General features: G+C 40.2%; 1 protein-coding gene and 1 long non-coding RNA gene across 2 annotated transcripts in view; one reads left to right on the top strand and one right to left on the bottom strand.

The window, feature by feature from the left end:
* The first annotated feature begins 725 nt into the window (after positions 1-725).
* LOC150055127 (uncharacterized) overlaps positions 726-21188 on the top strand; it is a 33312-nt gene continuing 12849 nt past the window's right edge. Inside the window, exon 1 of the long non-coding RNA XR_016537624.1 lies at positions 726-765. This is a non-coding gene — a long non-coding RNA (uncharacterized LOC150055127). The remainder of the gene's footprint in view (positions 766-21188) is intronic.
* Nin (ninein) overlaps positions 11657-21188 on the bottom strand; it is a 118303-nt gene continuing 108771 nt past the window's right edge. The window contains exons 28-30 of the mRNA XM_090345077.1: positions 20313-20510; positions 16501-16614; positions 11657-14010 (exon numbers count right to left, since the gene is read on the bottom strand). Coding sequence (XP_090201203.1) covers positions 13801-14010; positions 16501-16614; positions 20313-20510 — 522 coding nt within the window. The 3' untranslated portion in view covers positions 11657-13800. The remainder of the gene's footprint in view (positions 14011-16500; positions 16615-20312; positions 20511-21188) is intronic.

A 21188-nucleotide genomic window follows, 5' to 3' on the forward strand; every position in this document is an offset into this window, starting at 1 on the left:
CCAGGGCCATGGTACGCCGCGGGCCGCGGGGTAACCGCCGCCGCCGCCGCCGCCGTCCTGTAAACTTGCCCCGCGCCGCTGGGAATTCTGGGAAGCTCGACGCAGCGCTGGGCGCCGCCCCTCCCTCAGCTCCGCCGCCGGCGCGCGCGCGCGGCCGCTGCGGGGAGGCCGGAGGTCCGTCTCCAAGTGGGCGAGCCGGGCCGACCCAGGGCTCTGACCGCCGGCGGCCTTCGCTGGGAAGGACCGCGAGCGGGGGCCCCACCCCTTCTCTTCTTAAGATAAACTTAGCAAATGTTGTCGCTGCACGTGCTCCCTCCTGGCCCTCCGGGTCACCAGCTCAGGGTTTTGAGGGCCTTTGTCAGTCCCGAGGGGTCAAGACCCGACTTGGTTCTTTAGAACCCACCCAGGGTAACCTTCGGTAAGCTGCGATTTATTGTGATCAAGTGAAGGTTCTTAACAGAACGTTTTCCTGACATAAAAAGCACAAAAGAGAAGAAAAAAGTCACATGAATGAAGGCCTGACGTTGTCTTGTTATTATTCAGAATTAGGCGAATGATCAAGCTTTGTTTTGTCATGAATAAACAAGATAGAGATCTCTTCTGGTTCCATCTTTGCCTACGGTGTTATGTCCCTCCCCACCTCGACCAGTTGCCGGGCTCCCACAGTTCCGTCAGTGACCCTTACAGAGCACCCAGTATATAAGGCACTACACAAAGCACAGAAACTATCGTCACAGGGAAGAGTGACAAAGGAAAACAGAAAAGGTAAGTGAAATACAAAGGGGCTGCCGTTTTATGAAGTGTCTGACATACGATGGGCAAGAGTTAAGTGACAACAAGAGGGAATTAGAGTGGCTCGGGCAAAGAGAAAAGTGAATGCCACAGCCCTTGGTGTTTCTGGCAGATTAGAAGAACAGGAAAGGAGGACAGGATGGAAGATGTGGGGACAAGGACAGTGGTGACAACCACTAGGGTGCCTGGGGCACTGTAAGGAATTTCACTTGGAGCAGAGGAGTGACTTATTTGACTGAATGTTTTCAGGCAATAATGAGAGATGTTGTTTGAGAGGAAAGTGGGGCTAGGATAGAAGCAGGGAGATCTGTGACATGGATCACCATAAAAGCAGTGGAGATAAAACCAGAATTTAAGACCCCAGATCCCTAGGCTTCCACTTTTTAGGTCTAGCCACCTGCTCCTATATGCCAAATACTTCAGATGCAGAACAAAGAAAGGAGCTTTATCTTGTGGCACACATGCCACACCTCAACCCCTCTTAGTTGTCAAGACAGAGACATGAGCAATAGATTTACTGAGACAAAAAACCAGGACCCAATGGAAGAAAGTACACATAATCTCAGAGCGCCGGTGGACTCTACTGGAGAAATCAGTAGAAGGTGTTATTGCTGTCATTTGACAGGAGGAACAAGTCACTGTTGTCCTCACTTGAGGGGAGGGAATAAATCACTGTTGCCTGGCAGGTGATCTAAGCTTTTGAATTTTCTCTTCCTCTGAGTTTCCTTCTTCTCTCCTAGCAAACTTGTAGATACTGTTCTCTCTGGAACCCAAGGTGACTACAGAGTGAGCACAGTAGAGAATGGCTTAAATCAGAGGGTACAGATACAAAAGGGTGGCTGTGTGCCTAGCATTTACCCTGCTTTTAGTTAACTTGTGGGCCCAAATAAGGAGTCCATGTTCTTCAGCTAAAATGAGTTTAAGAACCTCTTACAGAGAGAGAATAAGAGAAATCACTCCCTGTATAAATCTTATAACTATTGCTCAGTAGAAGCAGATGGTGGTCTGAGAGGATAATCTGAAAAGTAGTTACTGGCTCTGGTGGTTCAGCTAAAAGCCAAATACTAAAGCGCTGGTAGTATGGATGGAGAAGGAACAGTGATGAAACATAAATGATGAGACAATGGGGTTTTGTTTCAGGTAGGGTAAGAAGGTAGCAGGTGGAAGGAAGGGGTTGCAAAAGAACTACTAGGTTTCTGCTTGCCATGTTTCTGCCCTGAGCTGACCTCAGAAGAGAACAAAAGGAGGAGATGAGGACCTTGTTAAAGAAGACAACGGTTCACTCCTGGGCCTTTCCCAGGGGCTGGAATACAGCACACTTCACATTCACAAAGAAACCAATCTTAAGATTTTTATATACTGGATAAGAATTCTGAGGTCACCTGTGGTAACTTCATAAAACTAAAATGTTTTGCCCAAAATTCCTTCCTAGCTAGTGACAGAGCAGTGCCAGAACCAAAGCTTTCTACAGCACATTATGAACCTCACTAAGGTTCAGACTGTTTCTGACACAGTTACTTTGAAATCGACTCGTGTTCCCCACAGAGTACCCCCCTTCTCAATGCTATTTCATTTGAATTACAACAAAGGAAAAGCCTCAATTCACTTCTCTCTTTAAGATGTATAATTTGCTCTTTTTTTTTTGTTTTTTTTTTTTAGTAGTGGGGCTTGAACTCAGGGACTGGGAACGGTCCTTAAGCTTCTTTGTGCTCAAGGCTAGCACTCTACTTCACTTAAACCACATAACCACTTCCCTTCTTTTGAATGGTTAATTGAACATAAAAGTCTCACGGAAAATTTTCTGCTGGTAGTGGCTTCAAACCGTAAGCCTCCATGTTGTTAGAAGTACAGGCGTGAGCCCCTGGCACCTTTGTATTAAGGAGTGTGCATTCCAGAATCAATAACTTGCAGGCAATGATAGCAATATCCATGTATAGCAAATGTAAAAACTTCAGATTCAAATCCTAACAGCGACTTAGAATTTACATCAATTTTCTCAAAAGTTCTCAACTCTTGTCAGTTTTTAAGTCATCCAGATTTTACAGCTATTAATTATTCTCCAAGCATTACGTCCTGCAATGTTAATTATATAATAGAGTGGGAGAGGGGCCGTGAGTTTGGCCTAGTGGTTAAAGTGCTTGCCTAGCATGCATGAAGACCCAGGTTCGATTCCTCGGTACCACATACATAGAAAAAAGCCGGAAGTGGTGCTGAGGCTCAAGTGGTAGAGCTCTAGCCTTGAGAAAGTCCAAGGACAGTGCTCAGGCCCTGAGCTCAAGCCCAGGACTGGCAAAAAAAAAAAAAAAGAAAATAATAGAGTGGGAGAAAACGGCTATTAGACCTATATATTAACAACTAGTTTTAAAATTTAGCATTAAAATTTCTCTTAGAGTAAACCATGGGACATGACCCCGGGCAAGCCTATAGTCTTTCTCATCTTCAAATGAAGACATTGGATCATTTCATTTGAGGGGGGGTCATTTGATTTTAAATTATCTTTTAGTCCTAAAATTTTGTGCCATATAGGTAGAAGAAACATGGAAAAAAACCTATTAATTTAGACTCAGAAATCAAAACCTCAGTACTATAAAAAATAAAAAATAAAAAGCAAGTGAGTTGAAAAGAGTGGCTTATCCAATGAAAGTTTCCATAAGAGAGAACCAAAATGACCAGATGTTTAACCTAATGGTACAGTGCCTGCCTAGCATGTATGAAACCTTGGGTTCGATTCCTTAATACCACATACATAGAAAAAGCTGGAAATGGTGCTGTGGCTCAAGTGGTAGAGCTCTAGCCTTGAGAAAGTCCAAGGACAGTGCTCACACCTTGAGTTCAAGCCCCAGGAATGGCAAGAAAAGAAGAAAGCAAAATGGAAATAAACCATATACATGGGGCCTCTTAAGAGAGAATTTTTTTTTGGAGAGGCATTTCTCTTTGGTTCATTGAGATTTCAAAGTTTTGCTTTTAGTACCAGACATGTAAATTCCCAAGTGTCTTTTAGATGGAAACTTATTCAAGCAAAACTTTTGATAAAGGTGTAGAATATCATCATAGCTCTCAAAATGGTGTTTCCAAATTCCTGTAATGTCTAATGAATCATACCCTAAATTGTAACAGAGTATTAGTATCGCAGTTCTGATCCACAGAAGTCATGTATGGAGATTTGGTGTTCCTGCGTTTAGTTTTTGTTTCTGTATCCTTGCAATGGTTTCAACATTCTCCAAAGGCCTATGACTGAAAACTTGGTCCACAGAGTGGTGCTACTGGGAAATGGTGGGACTTTGAGTAGCTGAGCCTACCAGGAAGTCCTTTGGTCCTTGGGGATAACGATGAAGGGATTGCAGAACGCTTCTCATCTGCACTCTCCTCCTGTGCTCTCTGGCGGGAGATGGGAGCACTGGCTACTACATGCATCGAGCCAAGCCATGCTGTCATGCATTGCCCTCATCTGAATTGGACTGATATGGTGCTACACCTTCACACTTTGAAACACTGAGCCAAATAAGCCTTTTCTCTTTATAGGTTAGTTGCCTAAAGTAATTTTAGTAATGTTATTGCCTGGATTTGAGAGTCTCAGAAACTCTGACAGCTGGCTAGAATGTCCCTTATTCTTAGCAATCTTGGCTTTGGGCTTCAATGGTCAGTCCTTACACATCTTTTCTGGTTTCTTGCCTCTCAAGGCCTAGAAACATTAATATTGCTTCCAAAGCTAGGCCATGCCTTCAACCACTTTCAACTTTAATATTCTTTGTAATTCTCAATTTTTGCTTGTCTTAGAGTAAGATTCTTTTTTGAGAACTCAGTAAAAAGGTTATTATAGTCTGTATGTGAAAACACTAACATCAGTTCTATAGTTCACAAGAGTCAAGAGATCTTAAGAAATACCATGACAACCCCATCTGCTAAGGGAGCTACATCACTATTTCTCTTTCACTGTGGTTACTCCCTGCTGATTCAGAGGCCCCATAAAGATCATCTCCAAGAGAACCAAGTAGTATCTATGAAAAATATTCCTTCATCTTCAAGACCTGTTGGAGACATTCCTAGCTTTTATTCTAGGGTGGAACCTGTGCTTCCTCCCTCCTCAAATCTTTCTTTTCCCTGAAAAAAATAAAGTCTACTTTTACTTATGTCTCAGAGATACTTCTTATTTACTTATATTGCTAATTACTTTGCAGAAGCTTCCTTTTACCCTTTTCTTTGGAGCAATAAACTAACCTTGCTTGGCTAAAAAGTTAGGGCTTAAAGCAAACATGATCATAAAGGAGAGAGTAAAAGTAAAGGTGGGCTGGGAGCATAGCCTAGTGGTAGAACGCTTGCCTGGCATACTTGAAGTCCTGGCTTCCTCCTTGGTACCACATACACAGAAAAAGCTGGAAGTTGAGCTGTGGCTCACTCAAGTGGTAGAGTACTAGCCTTGAGAAAGCCCAAGAACAGTGCCCAGATCCTGAGTTCAAGCCCCAGGACTGGCAAAAAAAAAAAAAAAAAAAGGGCAAAGGTGGTTGTATTTTCAGCAGACAATTTTAAGTCGAATTCCTCGGGTAGAATGAGAATGCAAAGGATTAAGGAAAAGGAATGAAATGTCCTTTTCCATGGGAGTGGAGGCCACGTAAAGACATCTTTTGTCTCTCCAGGAATCATGCTTAATTGACAGTGAAGTCACACAGAAGGGACAAACTCATTATTGTGAGAACACAAGGTGGGCTATTAGCAAAGTATCAAATGAAGAGAGCTAAGGATGAGGTGAGGTGGGCAGAAGATGAAGGTGGTACCAGACCGAGGAGGACACAGCCTAAAACACTTGAGAGAACAGGTATTTAAGTAAAAATAAGTACAACCAAAGTTGTAGGAAAGGTTGAGGACCCCTATGTACCTGCTCAATAAAGGACAATAGGACACTCGTGATGCTGAACAGAGGCATTGAGACTCAAACCTCTAACTCCTGTCTCCACGGCTTCTCTTCTAAAGCCTGTACTTTCAAAGACTCCGTGCAGTTCTTTGATACAGTTGTAAAAGGTCACCTCCCTAATACCACATGTTTACTTGTCCAGCTCTCTCTATTGCTCAAGACAAATCTCATTTCAAGATCAAAGCACAGCCAATTTGCTAGTTCTTGAAAAATAGACTTCGGGGGCCAGAGTATTGAATGTAATGTAAAAATAAAACACAAAATGGGTTCTTCTGGTGAGATTTTCTCACTGCAGGTTTGCTCCTCTCAACATTCTTTCATTTCTTTGTCCAGCTGGATATATCTATCACCTTTAGATATAAAAGTTCACCTTTTCTCTCCAAGAAACCAGATACAAAATTGAACTGTACCTTTTTTCCCTATATTCCCTTGAATAGCATGTATGCAGCACCTTCACTGTTGAAGCTGGATCATGAGCATCCCATCCCACTATTCAGCTAATTCATGTCCTCAATTAGGATTAGGCTTGGCTGCATAGGAGAATAAAATGCCACAAGAATAGTGGCTAAAACAAAAATTGCTTTTACATGTAAAGTATGTCCAGAAGGAGCCAGGCACTGGTGGCTCATGCCTGTTATCCTACTTATTCAAGAGAGACCGAGATCTGAGAATTGAGGTTACTGGTTTCTCATGGACAGAAAGGTCTGTGAAATCCTATCTCTAAATAAACAAGTAAAAAGCCAGAATGGAAGTGTGTTCAGGTGGCAGAAACCAAGCAAGAGTGTGAGATCTTGAGTTCAAACTCCAGTTTTGTTTGTGTGCGCGTGTGTGCTTGTGTGCGTGTGTGTGTGTGTGTGTGTACATGTGCACTCAAGTCCAAAAGGAAGCCAGATTCCAATAGCTTGCACCTGTCATTGCAAGCTAAATGGGAGGCTGAGATTGGTAGAATCATAGTTCCAGGCCAGCCCTGACAGAAAAGCTTATGTGACTCCGTCTCAATGGAGGGAAGCTGGATGAAATGGCACACCATAGTTCTTCCAGCAGTGATGGGGAGCCTAAAATACAGATTGCAGTTCCAGTATATACCTATGAGAAATAAGACCCTATTTCAGAAAGCACAAAAAGGGCGCTTTCAGCCCTCTATTCCACTGTGTGTAGGATGAGCCCCGCACCCTCATGACAAGGTATTTGCCATACGACAAGCCTTTATCCTCAGTCAGATCTCAGCACATGCCAAATGGAGAGCTCTGTAAGCTAGTGGACAGTTTCTCTTATACCTTGGGGTGCTCAGGGTGCCTCTGTGAGCACAAACAAGAGGAGGAGGGAAGATATCTCAGGAAGAATTCTAGAGAATGTCTCTGATTTGTTCATGGGGTGAATATAAAATTTAAGTTTGTGTTGTTAGCTTCAGCCTTCAGATATCTACTGAAGCTCCTGGATTCTGCTATTCCTTCTTATACCTGAAGACTGTCTCTTGCTGGCCATAGTTGATTGGATTAAGACCCTGCCTGGTCAATCAGATATTTAAAGAATTTAAACTTGGAAACTTGGAAGTCATTGTTGGGCCTTACTTGGTATTTGAACAGGAAGTTGATTTTAAAAAGCAAGAAAAGACAAACATTGCCTAAGAAGCAGGTACAGAGAGAGAGAAGCAGCAACAGGAGAATGTGATGATAGGTAGGAACAGAGAGGTTGAGGGGAGGGAATGAGAGTGTAGAGGCAGCACCAAAGGACTCTAATTTAATTCCTTGTGTAAGTTTGCATTTCTTTGCCTCCAAAACAAATATCTTCCAGGACCTCTCCACTCCCTACCTTCTTCCAGCTGAACTTAAACTAGCCCAAAGAGGATTTCTGTTTCTTGGCACCAATTCATTTCCTAAAATTATCAGGCAAAAAAAAGTTATAGATATGGAGAAAGCATGTTTTACTTAAAGAAAACCATTACTGGTGTATCATCAACTATAGACATATAGGGGATTTTTCTTACTAGAAATACCCCAAACCCCAAACTGGATCTCTGGCTTCATCACTGTCTCTCACCTATGTGTAGCTTGCCTTAGCTCTCCTTCACTTTATGGACCCTCCCTTTGGTACCTTCAGCTTGACTTTTTTTCATGTATTTTTATTGTAATTAATAGAAGGGTTACATTATATTCGCCAGATAGAAAGTGCATTACTTCACATACATTGATACCCTTTCACATGTCTTGGTCCCCATTTCCCTCCCCCCACCTCCACCTCTCATCTTGTTTTCCCACCTTCCCTATCCAATTTCAAATAACCAAATACAAATATATCCAATATATCAGATAACAAAGTAAGATACTGTAACAATATGAGATAACAAAGGGACAGCAAAAGAGATGAGAGATAACAGTACATTAAGGACAACAATCACTCATTATATGGCTTTTGTTTCTTTTAGCGTCACACTGTATGGCCTTATGTATCTAGGTTTTGCTCTATTGTAAATCTCTGCTAGGAGAGCCCAAGGTTTCTATTGATTATGACAAATGAGGGAAACCATTGAGCCTAAGTTCCTTTGAGTCTGGCTTACTTCACTTAATATGATTTTTTTCTAAGTCTTTCCATTTCCTAACAAATGGGGCGATGTCATTCTTTCTAACAGTAGCATAGAATTCCATTGTGTACAAATACCACATCTTGTTGATCCACTCATCAACTGAGGGGCATCTGGGTTGGTTCCATATCTTTGCTATGGTGAATAGTGCTGCAATGAACATCGCTGTGCTAGTGGACTTAGTATGTCCTTGTTTCTGGACGATTGGGTAAATGCCAAGTAGTGGAATTTCAGCTTGACTTTTATCTCTTCTGCCAAGTACCTATAATGTCTCATTTTTCATATTCCTAGGCCAATATGAAATCACTAGCCATGTGCCTTCAGGAGTGAGGCAATGGCTGGACCGGAGGCTCCTTTTCCCCTCCACATCCCTTCATTTGATGTGGCATAACGTGCAGGTGTCACGGGGTTGCTCAGCATCCCCTGAACGCAGGGCGGTAGCAGGTGTTCTCTCCACATCCTGTCCACGACAGGCACCTGAATGAGGCAGGAGGGGGCACGAGCAGCACTGAATGGTTACTGGCCGTCAGTCTTGGCACTGATGTAAATCCACACATGGTTGAAAATACCTCTGGTTTCAGAGGACAAGTCCCCTTGATCTTCTGGTTCTTGAAAGTGATGTGCTCCTGTTACAACACCTGCCCCCTGCAAGGGCAGGTTAGGTTTGCAAGGCAAGTACCTTTCCCATCACAAACCAGTGTAGTAGAATTACCTGTGGAGTCCCAGAGACTGGAATGTGTAGTTTTCTGACTCCTAAAGCTGTTCAAATTCAGATCATAGCCCAGTTCTCAAGATGGCTTCTGAATTTAGCCAGCATCCTGGGGGCCTGCTGATCCTTTTCCAAAGCCAGGTTATGTGCAGGTCACAGGTTACTTAATCTGTGTGGTACAAACCTGAAAGGATTATGAAGATGTCCGGGTTTAAGATTACCCAACCTTTTGCTGGGATTCTCTTTTCATCCTTACTCCTGCAGAATGAAAATGGAAGATGACTCCTCCCTGGCTATGGAGCAGGGGGTGGTGGTAGATGCGGCATGCTTTCTCTTTCTATGCTATTGTCCCAGGGACCTGGATTTTCTAACACTCTAGTGTCTCCACGGTTCTCCCATAGCTACTCACCTCCAAATATAGCTATATATTTGGTTCTTATTTGTGGAAGTGAGTGCTAAGCATCTCAATTCAGCCATCTCAGATACCCCTTCTCCAAGCATGTCTTATAGTTTTCTTCTAGTACAGTTATATGGTGGCTATGGGATCAATACTGATTAAATGTTCTGTCAGATGTAGGATTGAGAAATATTATAGTATATTAACATATTCCATGAGCTATGAGTTCCCTGCATAAGCAGGAATATATCCTTAACTAAGTCACAACTTTGCTAAGCTTCAGTTTTCCCATCTATAAAATGGGGATCATAGTTCCCACCTCATGAAGGTGGGTGTGAGGTTGCTATCTAAATTTTGAAAAGAAAGAAAACAAGACTTCTGACATGAGCCTGATTTAGTGAATATTTCCATTCTACATTTCAGTGTTCATCAGATCAGCACTCTCTTTTTGGCCCATCTGGGATGGGGCATTTGTAGTGTTAAGTACAGTTATTCTTATGTCTTCACACACTGAAACTGCACTATATAAAGAAAACAATAGGCATGCTTACAAAATCATTTATTTACATCTTAAGCTCACAATAATTCTTTTCAGGATAGAATAATGAAGATAAAATTTACAAAGTTGATAGAAGCGTATATATAAATCCCTATTTGACCAGAATCTAGGGATGGCTTTAGATTATCTCAGTTTTCTTTTGTAAAAAAAAGACCTTTGTGTGAAGGTCTCCCCAATAAGAATAAATTTATCACTGAGAAAAGCTAACTTTGATTTGTTATTATTTGTTACTATCTATTTTCACAAAACTATTTTATAGCACTGAGATGTTCAAATAGGTCCAAACAATATATGGAGTATTTTAAAGATGAGTCCTTTGGTTATTAGGCTTTGCCTTGTTTGTGTTTTTTTTTGGCATTTCTTACATAATTATATCATCCTAATGAGTCATTTATTGTAGATAATCCACCCCAAACATGACTTGCTTAATAATACAGTATTACAAAGAATATAGACTTGCCTTGATTGGGAAATATCTTTAAAAGGTGCTCCAAAAAAGCAACATGTATTTTTTTTCCTCTTCATTCAGAAAAAAACACAAAGAGAAATCATAAATTCATTTTGGTTAAAAAAACCAAAGTCTGCCACATAGACATTTTCATTTCTTAATAATATAAAAGTTCCTTGGATATTAGTGCACTGTTGAAATATTAATCCCTGTACAACCTCTTCCCCTGCCTTAACAGACTGTGATGTCATGATACCTACTAATGTAAAGATCTAAGTAATACACTGACTCTTCTTGGAAGGAGTCAGATTTACAACAATTTTCAAGTCCAGAGCTAGTAAGTGTACTGAGACAATACCTCTCCCTTCTACTTCTCTCCTATCACAGATTGGAACTTCACAGTAGAAGGGAACAAACAAGGAAAAATGGAGATATTACTATACAGGTTGTCTTTATATCTTAGTGCAGCAGATTAACCCAAAGGCAAATTTGACCTTCTTTCCTTGAAGTAAAGATCCAGTCTTACATGCTATCTTTAATAACTGTGCCTGGATAAAAATAAAAAATTTAAAACAGTGCTTTCACTAAAAAGGTACTGAATGCTTACACATTACATAACTTACTATTATTATTTTGTGCCTATCCTAGGGCTTGATCTCAGGGCCCAGGCATTGCCCATGAGCTCTTTGGCTCAAGGCTAGTGCTTGAGCCACAGCTCAAGAGTCTCATGGACCTTCCTGCAGGGGCTGGTTTATCTCTACCATCCATAAATCTCTGTTTCCTGAGGAGCTAGGATTACAATATGAGCCACTAGAACCTGGCAACAGGATTTTCAAGAGTGCCATTAAAAAAAATCTGAAAGCAGGATGGGAGCATAGCTTAGTGGCAGAGAGCTTGCCTAGCATACAGGCAACTCTGGTTTCAATTCCTTGGTAGCACATACACAGAAAAAGTGGAAGTGGTGTTATGGCTCAAGTGGCAGAGCGCTAGCCTTGTGCAAAAAGTGTCCAAGGACAGCGCCTAGGCCCTGAGTTCAAGCCCCAGGACTGGCAAAAAATAAATCTAAAAGCAAAATTTAAACATAATTCTAAGTTTAGGTTTAATTGCTTTAAAATTATTTTTTACATCTTGAAGACATGTTCTAAGTAAACTCTCTAAACTGACTCTCAAAAATAAACTTTAAAAAACTGTTAAAAAATAAATTGTTGCACAAATGTATAAATTTAAGGTACCAGTATGATATTTCTCTTTTTGATTCTTTTGTGTGTGTGTGGGGGGGGGTAAGGTAAGAAATTCTTATGATTAAATTGTCATTTGAATAGCATTTTGATTTTGGATAAGGAAAAAAATTCTAAACAGCCTAAAAATTTCCCCTAAAACCTTATTTACATTTCATTGTACATCATTTTATGTATACATAAATACAAATTTATAGGGAACAAATTAACCTACACTTCATACTATGAAAAATAAAAGACACAACAAACATGATCATACATTAAGCTAGCTATTTGAGAAATATGTTTGGTATTTAGTTCCAGTGATTAAAACCTTGAGTAACAAAGTATATCACTTAAACACTCCACAGATGCTTATTCTATTTTTGACCTTTGCTGAAGCTTAACTAGTTTAAAGCGAGGTTTTCTGTGAAAACTAGTGCCATACAAGTAGCTGAGTTTGTACTAGAGAAAGACTAGGAAAGGCATGAGAGCAGATATCCAGTATTTTGAAGCATTTACAGAGAATGACTTTCTGATAGATGACATACTTCTTAGGAAATTTGCTTTATCTTGCGTACTTGTTCATAAAACAGTGTTTGATTTTTTTTTCTGTTTTAACCCTTGTAAACAGATGGTGTGGCTTCTCCAAATCTATTACTGTTGCATGAAAATAAGCAGGTAACTGTGGTAAGCTTTGGTAATGTCCCTTACCTTATATGGACTACACAAAGAAGTAGGCTAGAAGGAGAGATTAAATGAGGTTGGCTCAGGGCTTGGAGTGCCAGTCTAACAGGTTTAGTTCTGACCTTAAGAGGGGAGATCAATTTTTCCATAGCTTCTTAACTTCCTTTCCACAGTAAGGAATTCTTATCATCAGAAAGGAAGAATAAGAAGCCTTGAAAAAATGAATCTGTGTTAAACAATCCACAAAAACTCTTCTGTAAATTAAAGGGTTTTTAACTAAAAAAACAAGGCCCTTTCAGAGAACTAAATGCATTAAAATATTTAAGACAAATAAATGAACTCATGGTTTATACATTTCAAATTGGAAAGGCCTGACAGTAGTTTAGGAAGACAGTTTACAGGATTGTTCCCTGAGTTCTTGAGGCAACCTCAAGGGTAAGTTTGTGAACTTCAAGACTTGAGAGCTACGAAACCCACTCTTCTAAGAGTGGCCATCTGCTCCATAGTAGCTTGTTCTGTGCTTTCCTTGTTGTTCAAAGGCTTTAAAATGTGGCTTTATTCATCTTTTCAGATGATAAGGACCCAACTGAAACTTCTAATAGGAAGAAAAAAGGCTGTTTAAAAAAAGTAATGCTTTGACATTGGTTGAGTAAATCAGTTCTAAATCTATAATCACGAGTAGTAATAGTGCCAGACACTAGGATTACAGGCTCAGGCCTGTAATCCTAACTAGGTAGGAGACTGAGACCTGAGGATCATGGTTCAAAGCCAGCCCAGGCAGGAAAGTCCAGGAGACAATTACCTCCAATTAACCACCAGAAAACCAGAAGTGGAGCTGGGGCTCAGAGTCCTAGAGCGCTAGCTAGCCTTGAGTGAAAAGGCTCAGGGACAGTGCCCAGGCCCTGAGTTCAAGCCCCAGGACCACCACCACCACTACCACTAGTAACAAAAAGAGTATAGGTGTAGGTGTCTAAAGGAAGATAGAGTTCTTGGATATTTCTGACCTCTGTGTTTACAGAGCTGAGCCTTCTTGTCAAACAGAATTATAGTCCATCCATCGAAGAATCGAAAGTATTACACACAGAACAGTTTTGCAGTACTTAAATGTGTGTAACACTTACATTTGATGGAAAAATAAAGTTCATAGTAACTGTTCTAATTAGATCTCATACTTGTTTCTTTGTACATATTGGTATATAATACGATTCTTTTAGATTAAAAACAACAAAAATTTAGAGTTTTAAGCTCTTTCAGTTGTTTGCACTTATGTACCTTCTTGATCACTATTACAATACTTACAAATAAAATCTCAGCATCTGACTAACAGACAGTGAACTCTATGATGTTTGTTTGGAGACTCCAGTTCTGTTGCTGGTAGATTCTGGTTTTGTTTCACACTAAGTCACTTGAAAGTTTGTAGAAAGAAGATGAAGAGAACCTACTGAAACGTTCCCTCCATTACAGTAAAGTGCACGTCAGGCGTGATGCTTTGGTGTTGCTGCTATGATCTCAAAGGAGGTGTAGAAACCAGTGGTGCTGGTGTCAGATTTCTGACGATATTACTGAGGTTGGCAATCTTCTCCTCTAGCAGGTAATTTTTCTTCTCTGCTGTTTTCTGTCGCTGTTCAGTCACTTCCAGAGCTTTCAACAACTGAGCATTTTCAACATACAAATCCTTCACCATCGCATCTGCTTTCGTGTTCTTGCAGAGCTAGAAACAACCAGAGACATCTTGATTGTATTTCTGTAAGGTCTGACAGGAGGATGGTTATAAAGACAAACCTTTTCTACTAATTATGTCTTTTTTGTAAATTTTACAATTCAACTGGAATATTGGACTTGTGATCACAGAGGCAAGTAAAGCAAATCCACATTTTCCAAGCTTTTTTTTTTTTTTTTGGTAGGTTACTAATAAAGCAGTGCACAGTAAAGTGCATCTGTATCTCAGCCACATGGGAGGCTGAGAACTGAAGGTTTAAGACCCCATTTCAGCAGAGAAGGGGTGGCATACACATGTCATTCATACCAGCTATGATGGGAAGTATAAATAGGAGGATCATGCTCTAGGATAACCCAGGTAAAAATTAATCAGAACAAAAAGGGCAAAAGGAATGGCTCAAGAGATAGAGTACCTAGCAAGTGAAATCCCCGGGCTCTAACTCCAGTATGACTCCCTCCATAAACAGTTAAAGCAGCAAAATGATTCAATAACTCAAAAATTTTAAACATAAGGCACAAACTATGTTACAATGCTCTCAAGAGTAAGTGCTTTCAAATTTTGTCAGTTCCTTTTCTTCAACTCCTTTCTGCAAAAAGCCTTGTCTAGAAGGTATTTTAGCCCATATGATTAGAATATAGTCTAGTTTAGTGTGGGAAAACTTGTTAGCAAACTGGAGAAACTTTTCATTTTTGAGGTAAAATATTCAATCTCCTTTCCCACGTTACATCACCTCATTTTAAAGCAATTTTTGAGCAGGGAATCTTTCATTGTTTGTTTGTTGATCATGGGGCTTGAACTTAGGGCCTGGGCACTATTTCTGAGCTCTTTTGCTTAAGGCCTGGGCCTGGGCTGAACTCTTCAGCTCAAGGCTACCACCCTACCCTTGAGCCAAGCCCCACTTCCCCTTTTCTAGAGGTTAATTAGAGATCAGAGTCTCAGGTCCTTTTGTTCCCAGATGGGCTTAGAATCTTGATCCTCAGATCTCAGCCTCTGGAGTAGCTTGGATTACAGGCATGAGCCACCAAGACCTGCCTAAACCTTTGGCTTTTATCAAGTGTCTCTTCCCTTCTGTGCCCCTCAACAGAGGGTAGAATGGACTCACATGTTTTTGAACCTACTGTCTGGTGAAATGCTTGGAACCCTATAAATGCACTAGACTTTACATTCCACACAGGCAAGGATTTTATTTTGCTCAGTGCTGTATCTCCAGTGTCCAGAACAGGGCCTATTATGTAATAACTATGCGTTGAACAAATTACTATGTAAAGGATTAAATGGACAACATCTCAGTAGAATTTTCTCTCTTCTCAGTTTATAAGATAAATAAATCAAAAGAAAGTTCTCATCCAGAAGACCTCTCTTGGAATTATTATTCTCAGATTTATTTAGAAGACCAGGTTGAACAATTTCTGCCTTCCTATCTAACCATTTGTTTTAGTCTGCTCCCTAATAGGCTGTATATTCCCTAGATGGCAGTCCTTGTATTGTCACCAAAGGATGCATATATAACTCTAAATATTGAGTCCATCTCTGTCACCAGTAGATGGAAAAAGGCCACATAGCTTACTGGTCTGAAATCTTGGGTCCAGACTCCATTCAAAGCGTATCGTTTGAAGTCTAGTCAGGAAAATAAGGCACTTTGTGAGGTTGACACTATCTCAAAGAAAAAAGCCAAAGTTCCACTTATTACTCTCTGATATTTTAACAATATAATTGTGTGTGCACTGTGTGTGTGTGCATGTGTGCATGCACGCATGCCAGTCCTGGGGTTTGAACTCATGGCCTGAGCCTTGTCTTTGGGCTTTCTCAAGGCTAGAGCTCTACCATTTGAGCCACAGCACCACTTCTGGCTTTTCTATGTATGTGGTATTGAGGAATTGAACTGGGTCTTCATGCATACTAGGCAAGCACTCTACCACTAGGCCAAACTCCTGGCCCTGTCCCTGAGCTTTTTTGCTCAAAGCTAGTACTCACCACTTGAGCCACAGCTCCACTTCTGGCATTTTGTGGGGTGAGAAGGTGGTTATTGGAGATAAATCTCATGGATTTTACTGCCCAGGCTGGTTTTGAGCCATGATCCTCAGATCTCAGCCTCCTAACTAGCTAGGATGATAAGTGTGAGCCACTGGCACTTGACACAATTTTGCTTCATAAAGTAGGCACATTTCTTGGGCAAAAGCAATCTATATTCAATTTATGCCACAGAACCTCATTAGAATTCTTAAGATTTATGTGAGTTCCTGTTGGCAAATGCAAAATTTTAAATAGTGGACAAACATATGTCTTAAAAGAGCTCTAGACTGCCTTATTTGAGGGGTGTGAGTGGAAGGAGAATCCTAAGCTCATCTAGAAGCTATGGCAAAATCTGCCTTCATCAACAGTGACAACAGGAGTTAATAAGTTAATGGTGACAGAAGGATATAAAACTGGAGTCAACACTGGATGTGAGGTGGGTGGACAGAGGTGATGAGGGAGGCTCACTTGTTCTTTGAGCTGATTTACTTTATCTTGAAGGAGCCTTTTCACCAGTTTCAGTTTCTGTTCCACTTCTATCATTCGTTCCTCCATGACAGTTACCAGTTGTTCCTGGCTTCCCTGAAGGGAAGGAAAAAAGTGTATTACCATTTGAAAATCAGGCCACAGTGAAGACACTGATATTCTATTCTCCTCATAAGATGCCTAGGAAAAGGAGAGCCAATGTTTGGCTCTTGTTACAGGAAGGATGGAATTCTGATGAAATGGAATACATAGATTGGACATATTAGAAAAGTAGTCCTATTAAGGAAAGAATCAAAGATAAAACAAAGTATCTTACCTGTGTTACCATCATTCCCTGACATAAAGCAAAATTCTTAAAGGCCAAAATTGAATACCTGTACCTTCCATGGTGAATTAGGTCTCTGTAATATTGAGGACTTTTCAACAACAAAGCCAACTCTGTGGGAAATCATGCTTGCCTAATGTTTCTAATCAGCTTGATTTTCCTTTGAAGTGACTATTGTGAGGATAATAATGTTTTCTTCATAATAATCAGCCTTTTCCTGCCAGCTAGTCTAATCAGCTCTTTCCCAATTTGACTTGTTAATATGAAACAAACATCTGTAAAGGAGGATGCATTTGTCATCAAAACAGATTTCTCTCCACAGACAACTCCTAGAGAAACCCAAGGGTAAGGAGAGAGCCCTGGTCTTTCTCCCTCTTTTCATATACTAAAGATGGAGTGTGTGAGTTTACATAGCAGCATGACCTATAGAGAAATTAGAATGTGACTGCTTGCTCTCTTCCCCTTCATCTACTGCAATATTCACATAAGGGATTTCAAAAGGTGCTTCAAATCTTTAAACACAGGATCAGATGTTAATGATTAAATGACAACCCAGTCATTCTTAAAAAGGTGTAAGTTAAAACATATGACGATCAATAAAACATGACTGAATGCTGACATTTGCTTGGAATTAAATAATAATAATCTTAAAAGATACATATGCCTTATTGAAAAACAAAAACTCTAGTAGACCAACATCTAATGCAGAAAGTGAATTTCAATCGACTAAAACATCTGGCTTTTTAAAAAACATCTATTTTTAAAAAGATAATAGCTTTGAAAAATTCATATATAAGTGAAATTATTTTCACTTGCCCCCCAAATAAAGCAAAATCATAACAAGGGAGAATTCAAGTAACATGGAGTATGGCAAAAGGAAAATGAGAAAAAACAAAGGCAGTCATATTAAAATTCATTTTATTGTTTCATCAAAATTTTTCCTGTCAAAAGTATCATACATCTTATACAAAACAGTATAAATAGCCCTGATTTGCTTCATAGTCCATATATAAAAGTAGTACTTTTTGTTAAAAATAATTACAACATATGGAATGAGAAAATATATAGGAGACATCCTTTCAAGAATCTTAAATTCATAATCTTTAAGCAGTATAAATAAAATGAGTTTTAACAAGCTGAAGTTTGTGAATTTGATTCACAAAATCTGTCATTTCTATATCAATAAATAAGACACATAATACTGCAAAGGCTTAACAGTAGAATAATTTAAGACAGCACTTGATTACAGCATGTCTGTGTGGGATGTGCATGTTTGTGTATGTGTGTGTGTGTCTGACAGTCTGCCATTGTAAAAAATGTCATCAATAGTAGCCCAGTTTTCAGAGGTGCCCAATCCTTCTGTAGGAATCTGCATGCACTGCTCGCTGCTCCGGTAGCAAAGCCTAGAGAAAGAAGGCAAGTGGTATACTTCACCCTGATATCAAGATTATGGGTTTTTTTTGGGGGGGGGGTGTCTAATTACACATATCTATAATGCAAACAATTTTCTTAAAGCACACACATTAACATTACGTATAGGCAAGCAAAGCAACACCAAGTCAGAAGAAAGGACATCACCTTACACACAGAGACAAACAACATGCAGACTAAAACCATATCCTGTACTCTCAAAGTTAGTGTAAGTTCAGCAACTGGTAGTGGGAGAGGTTGCAGTCACCTTTTAGTGACAGTATGCAATCTACCCTCTTATCAGGATTGTCTTTTCTTTTTGGTACAGGAATCTTAATATTTGTATATACCTCAAGTAATTGTAGTAGAAGGATTGTGTTCATTTCTTTTTCAAATATTGATGAGTGTGTAGGGAAGAACATGGTGGCTTGAAAATAGTGTGTGGGCCACAATGAGTAAATTTTAATCAAACTGTTTAGCTGTCCACTGATATTAAGGTTTCATATTGCAACTACCTAGGAAGAAGTGACTCACCATCTTCTAATTCTCTATCCTGTCATTTTTAATAATAAAAAAATTAATACTGGAAAGTTGAAGTGGTGTGGATCAAGTTTCCAAAAACATGGACCTTACAGCACATAAAGACGCTTTCATTGTTAGGAATAGTAGGTAGGTAGCGTAAGAGCTATACATGAGAGCAAAGTACTAGCAGGAGAGGATGACACCACAGGCCTTGAGGATAGTGCACATGCGTCTTTCCCAAGCCGCTCTGAGGGAATGGAGAAAGAGTTGGCAAATTCCTTATCAAATACTGAGAGATATGTCACTTACAGAAAGAAAGGCATCAAAATCAGAAAAGCATAAATTTAGAATTCCACAAAGAAGTACTTCTTTGAGAGGGGAGGGTCGGTCATGGGGCTTGAACTCTGGACCTGGGCACTGTCCCTAAGCTCTCCATCTCAAGACTATTGCTCTGTCACATGAGCCACAGCACCACTTCTGGTTTTCTGGTGGTTAACTGGAGATAAGAGTCTCAACAGACTTCTGTGCCCTGGCTGGCTTTGAACCGTGATTCTCAGATCTCAGCCTGAGTGTCTAGCCACTCAGTGGCATGAGCCACTAGCACCTGGCACTTACATATTTTTTTTATTCCTAAGTATTAACTAAATGAGCAAGACTAAAAGAACTTAGGAAACGTAAGAAAAAAGATGGTTATGATTGATGAGCTAAAGAGAAATTAACTATTTGAAGACAGAGGTAATGTGAGATTGTATATTACAGAGAGCCAGGAGGGAATGCTAATTCAGAGGCCACGGGAAGATCTTTAATTTCTGAATAGACGCTTGCAGAGTGGGTATTGTCGGAAGGGGTTGTGCCAAACAGGAGGATGATGGAGGTTGAATACAGTCAGAATAGATTATTTGCAACTGTGAAAATGAGAATGAAATCCACGGAAATCATTCTGGGAAGGGGCAAGGGGGCACAGGCAGTGATGGGGGTGATTGGTTTGAATACATTGTAAATGTGTGGAACGCTGACAATAAAATGTCCCCTCCCCATGTAACTAATATAAGCTAATCCATACTATTTCAAACTAAATTGTGCGAAAGCTGAGCTAAATTAACTATATCAACCAAAACTAAGCCACTAATTCTGTGTCCTCCATCTGTAAGGTGTTCCTATTTGCAAATCCCATTGAACTTGGTGGGCCTCGTGTTTCGTTACTAGTGCCCATCCTGGAGTTGTGCTTGAATTTGACTGGGAATGTTACATCAATTATGCACTACGTTCAAGTGACTGATACGCCCTCATCTGCTGCAAGTGTGCAACCGAGACCCAGAATACAAAATCGCCTGGCGGAGGAGCTAACTCAAAAGCAACACCTCAAAACCAACACTAGCACAGCAGTCCTGTCACATGGAAGCTGTGACTCCAAAGATTTAGATTCATTATTCCCTAACTTTGAACAGTTTAAATCAAAACAAAGGTACAATGAACCAAGTTTATAGTGACCCGAATTGACTTGAGTTTACCAATTTAGAAAATGAGCACTTCATACCTGTGGGGTGTTGGTTTCCGAGGTCCTGCTGTCAAGTTCCTCTAGCAAGTGCTGGTTTCTCCTCTCTGCCTGCAGCAGCTGGTGTTGAAGCTGCAGAAACTGCTCCCTGGGCACCATCAGACAGGCTTGCTGCTGGAGCAGCTGCAGATCCCAGTGAGACGAGGGGCTAAGCATCACAGTGGACCTCAGGTGCTGCATCTACAGGACAAGAGCATAGGCCTGCTCAGCTCAGCACCTTCAGTCACAGAGCTGCCCTGCAAGGTGTCAAGCAGGAAACAAAAAGTCTATGAATCCCTTAATGGCCCCATCCCCACTGACAACTTGGAAACAGGACAGCGTGTGAGCCTGAATGAGAGGTGAAGAAGAAGAGCCATTCTGCAGAAGAGATCACATGAATAAGCAGGATTTTTAAAAACATTTATTCAGACTTATAATATGCACTTCCTCATTCTTGTGACTATACTGGCATGAGGCACACAGTATATCTAAAATTTCATTTAAAAATAGTAGAACATATAAGTACCTGCTTTGTGTTTGCTAAAAACTGGGATTAGAGAGCAGGGAACTCAGAGAAGGGCTTTTGCAACTGTACTCAACATTCATAAGGGTTCTTAATTTTCTACGTAATTTTCCAAGTTAGCCATTGATTCTGAAGAATCTATTACTTAAAATTATTTAAACTACCAATATAAATATATATATGTATATATACAGTCACACATATACCTCTACACCTCTACATAGCACAGTAAATCAGGCAATTCTGGAGCATAGAGGGATATCCTTGAACATCTGGGAATTTGAGTATATGGGACAGAGAACTATTTCCTCAAGGCAATGAGGAAATAGTACGTCAGCATGCCAATCAAATTTAGG

The sequence above is a fragment of the Megascapheus bottae genome, chromosome 14 (assembly GCF_031878675.1).
Source record: "Megascapheus bottae isolate mThoBot1 chromosome 14, mThoBot2.hap1, whole genome shotgun sequence".
In the NCBI taxonomy this organism is placed as follows: Eukaryota; Metazoa; Chordata; class Mammalia; order Rodentia; family Geomyidae; genus Megascapheus; species Megascapheus bottae.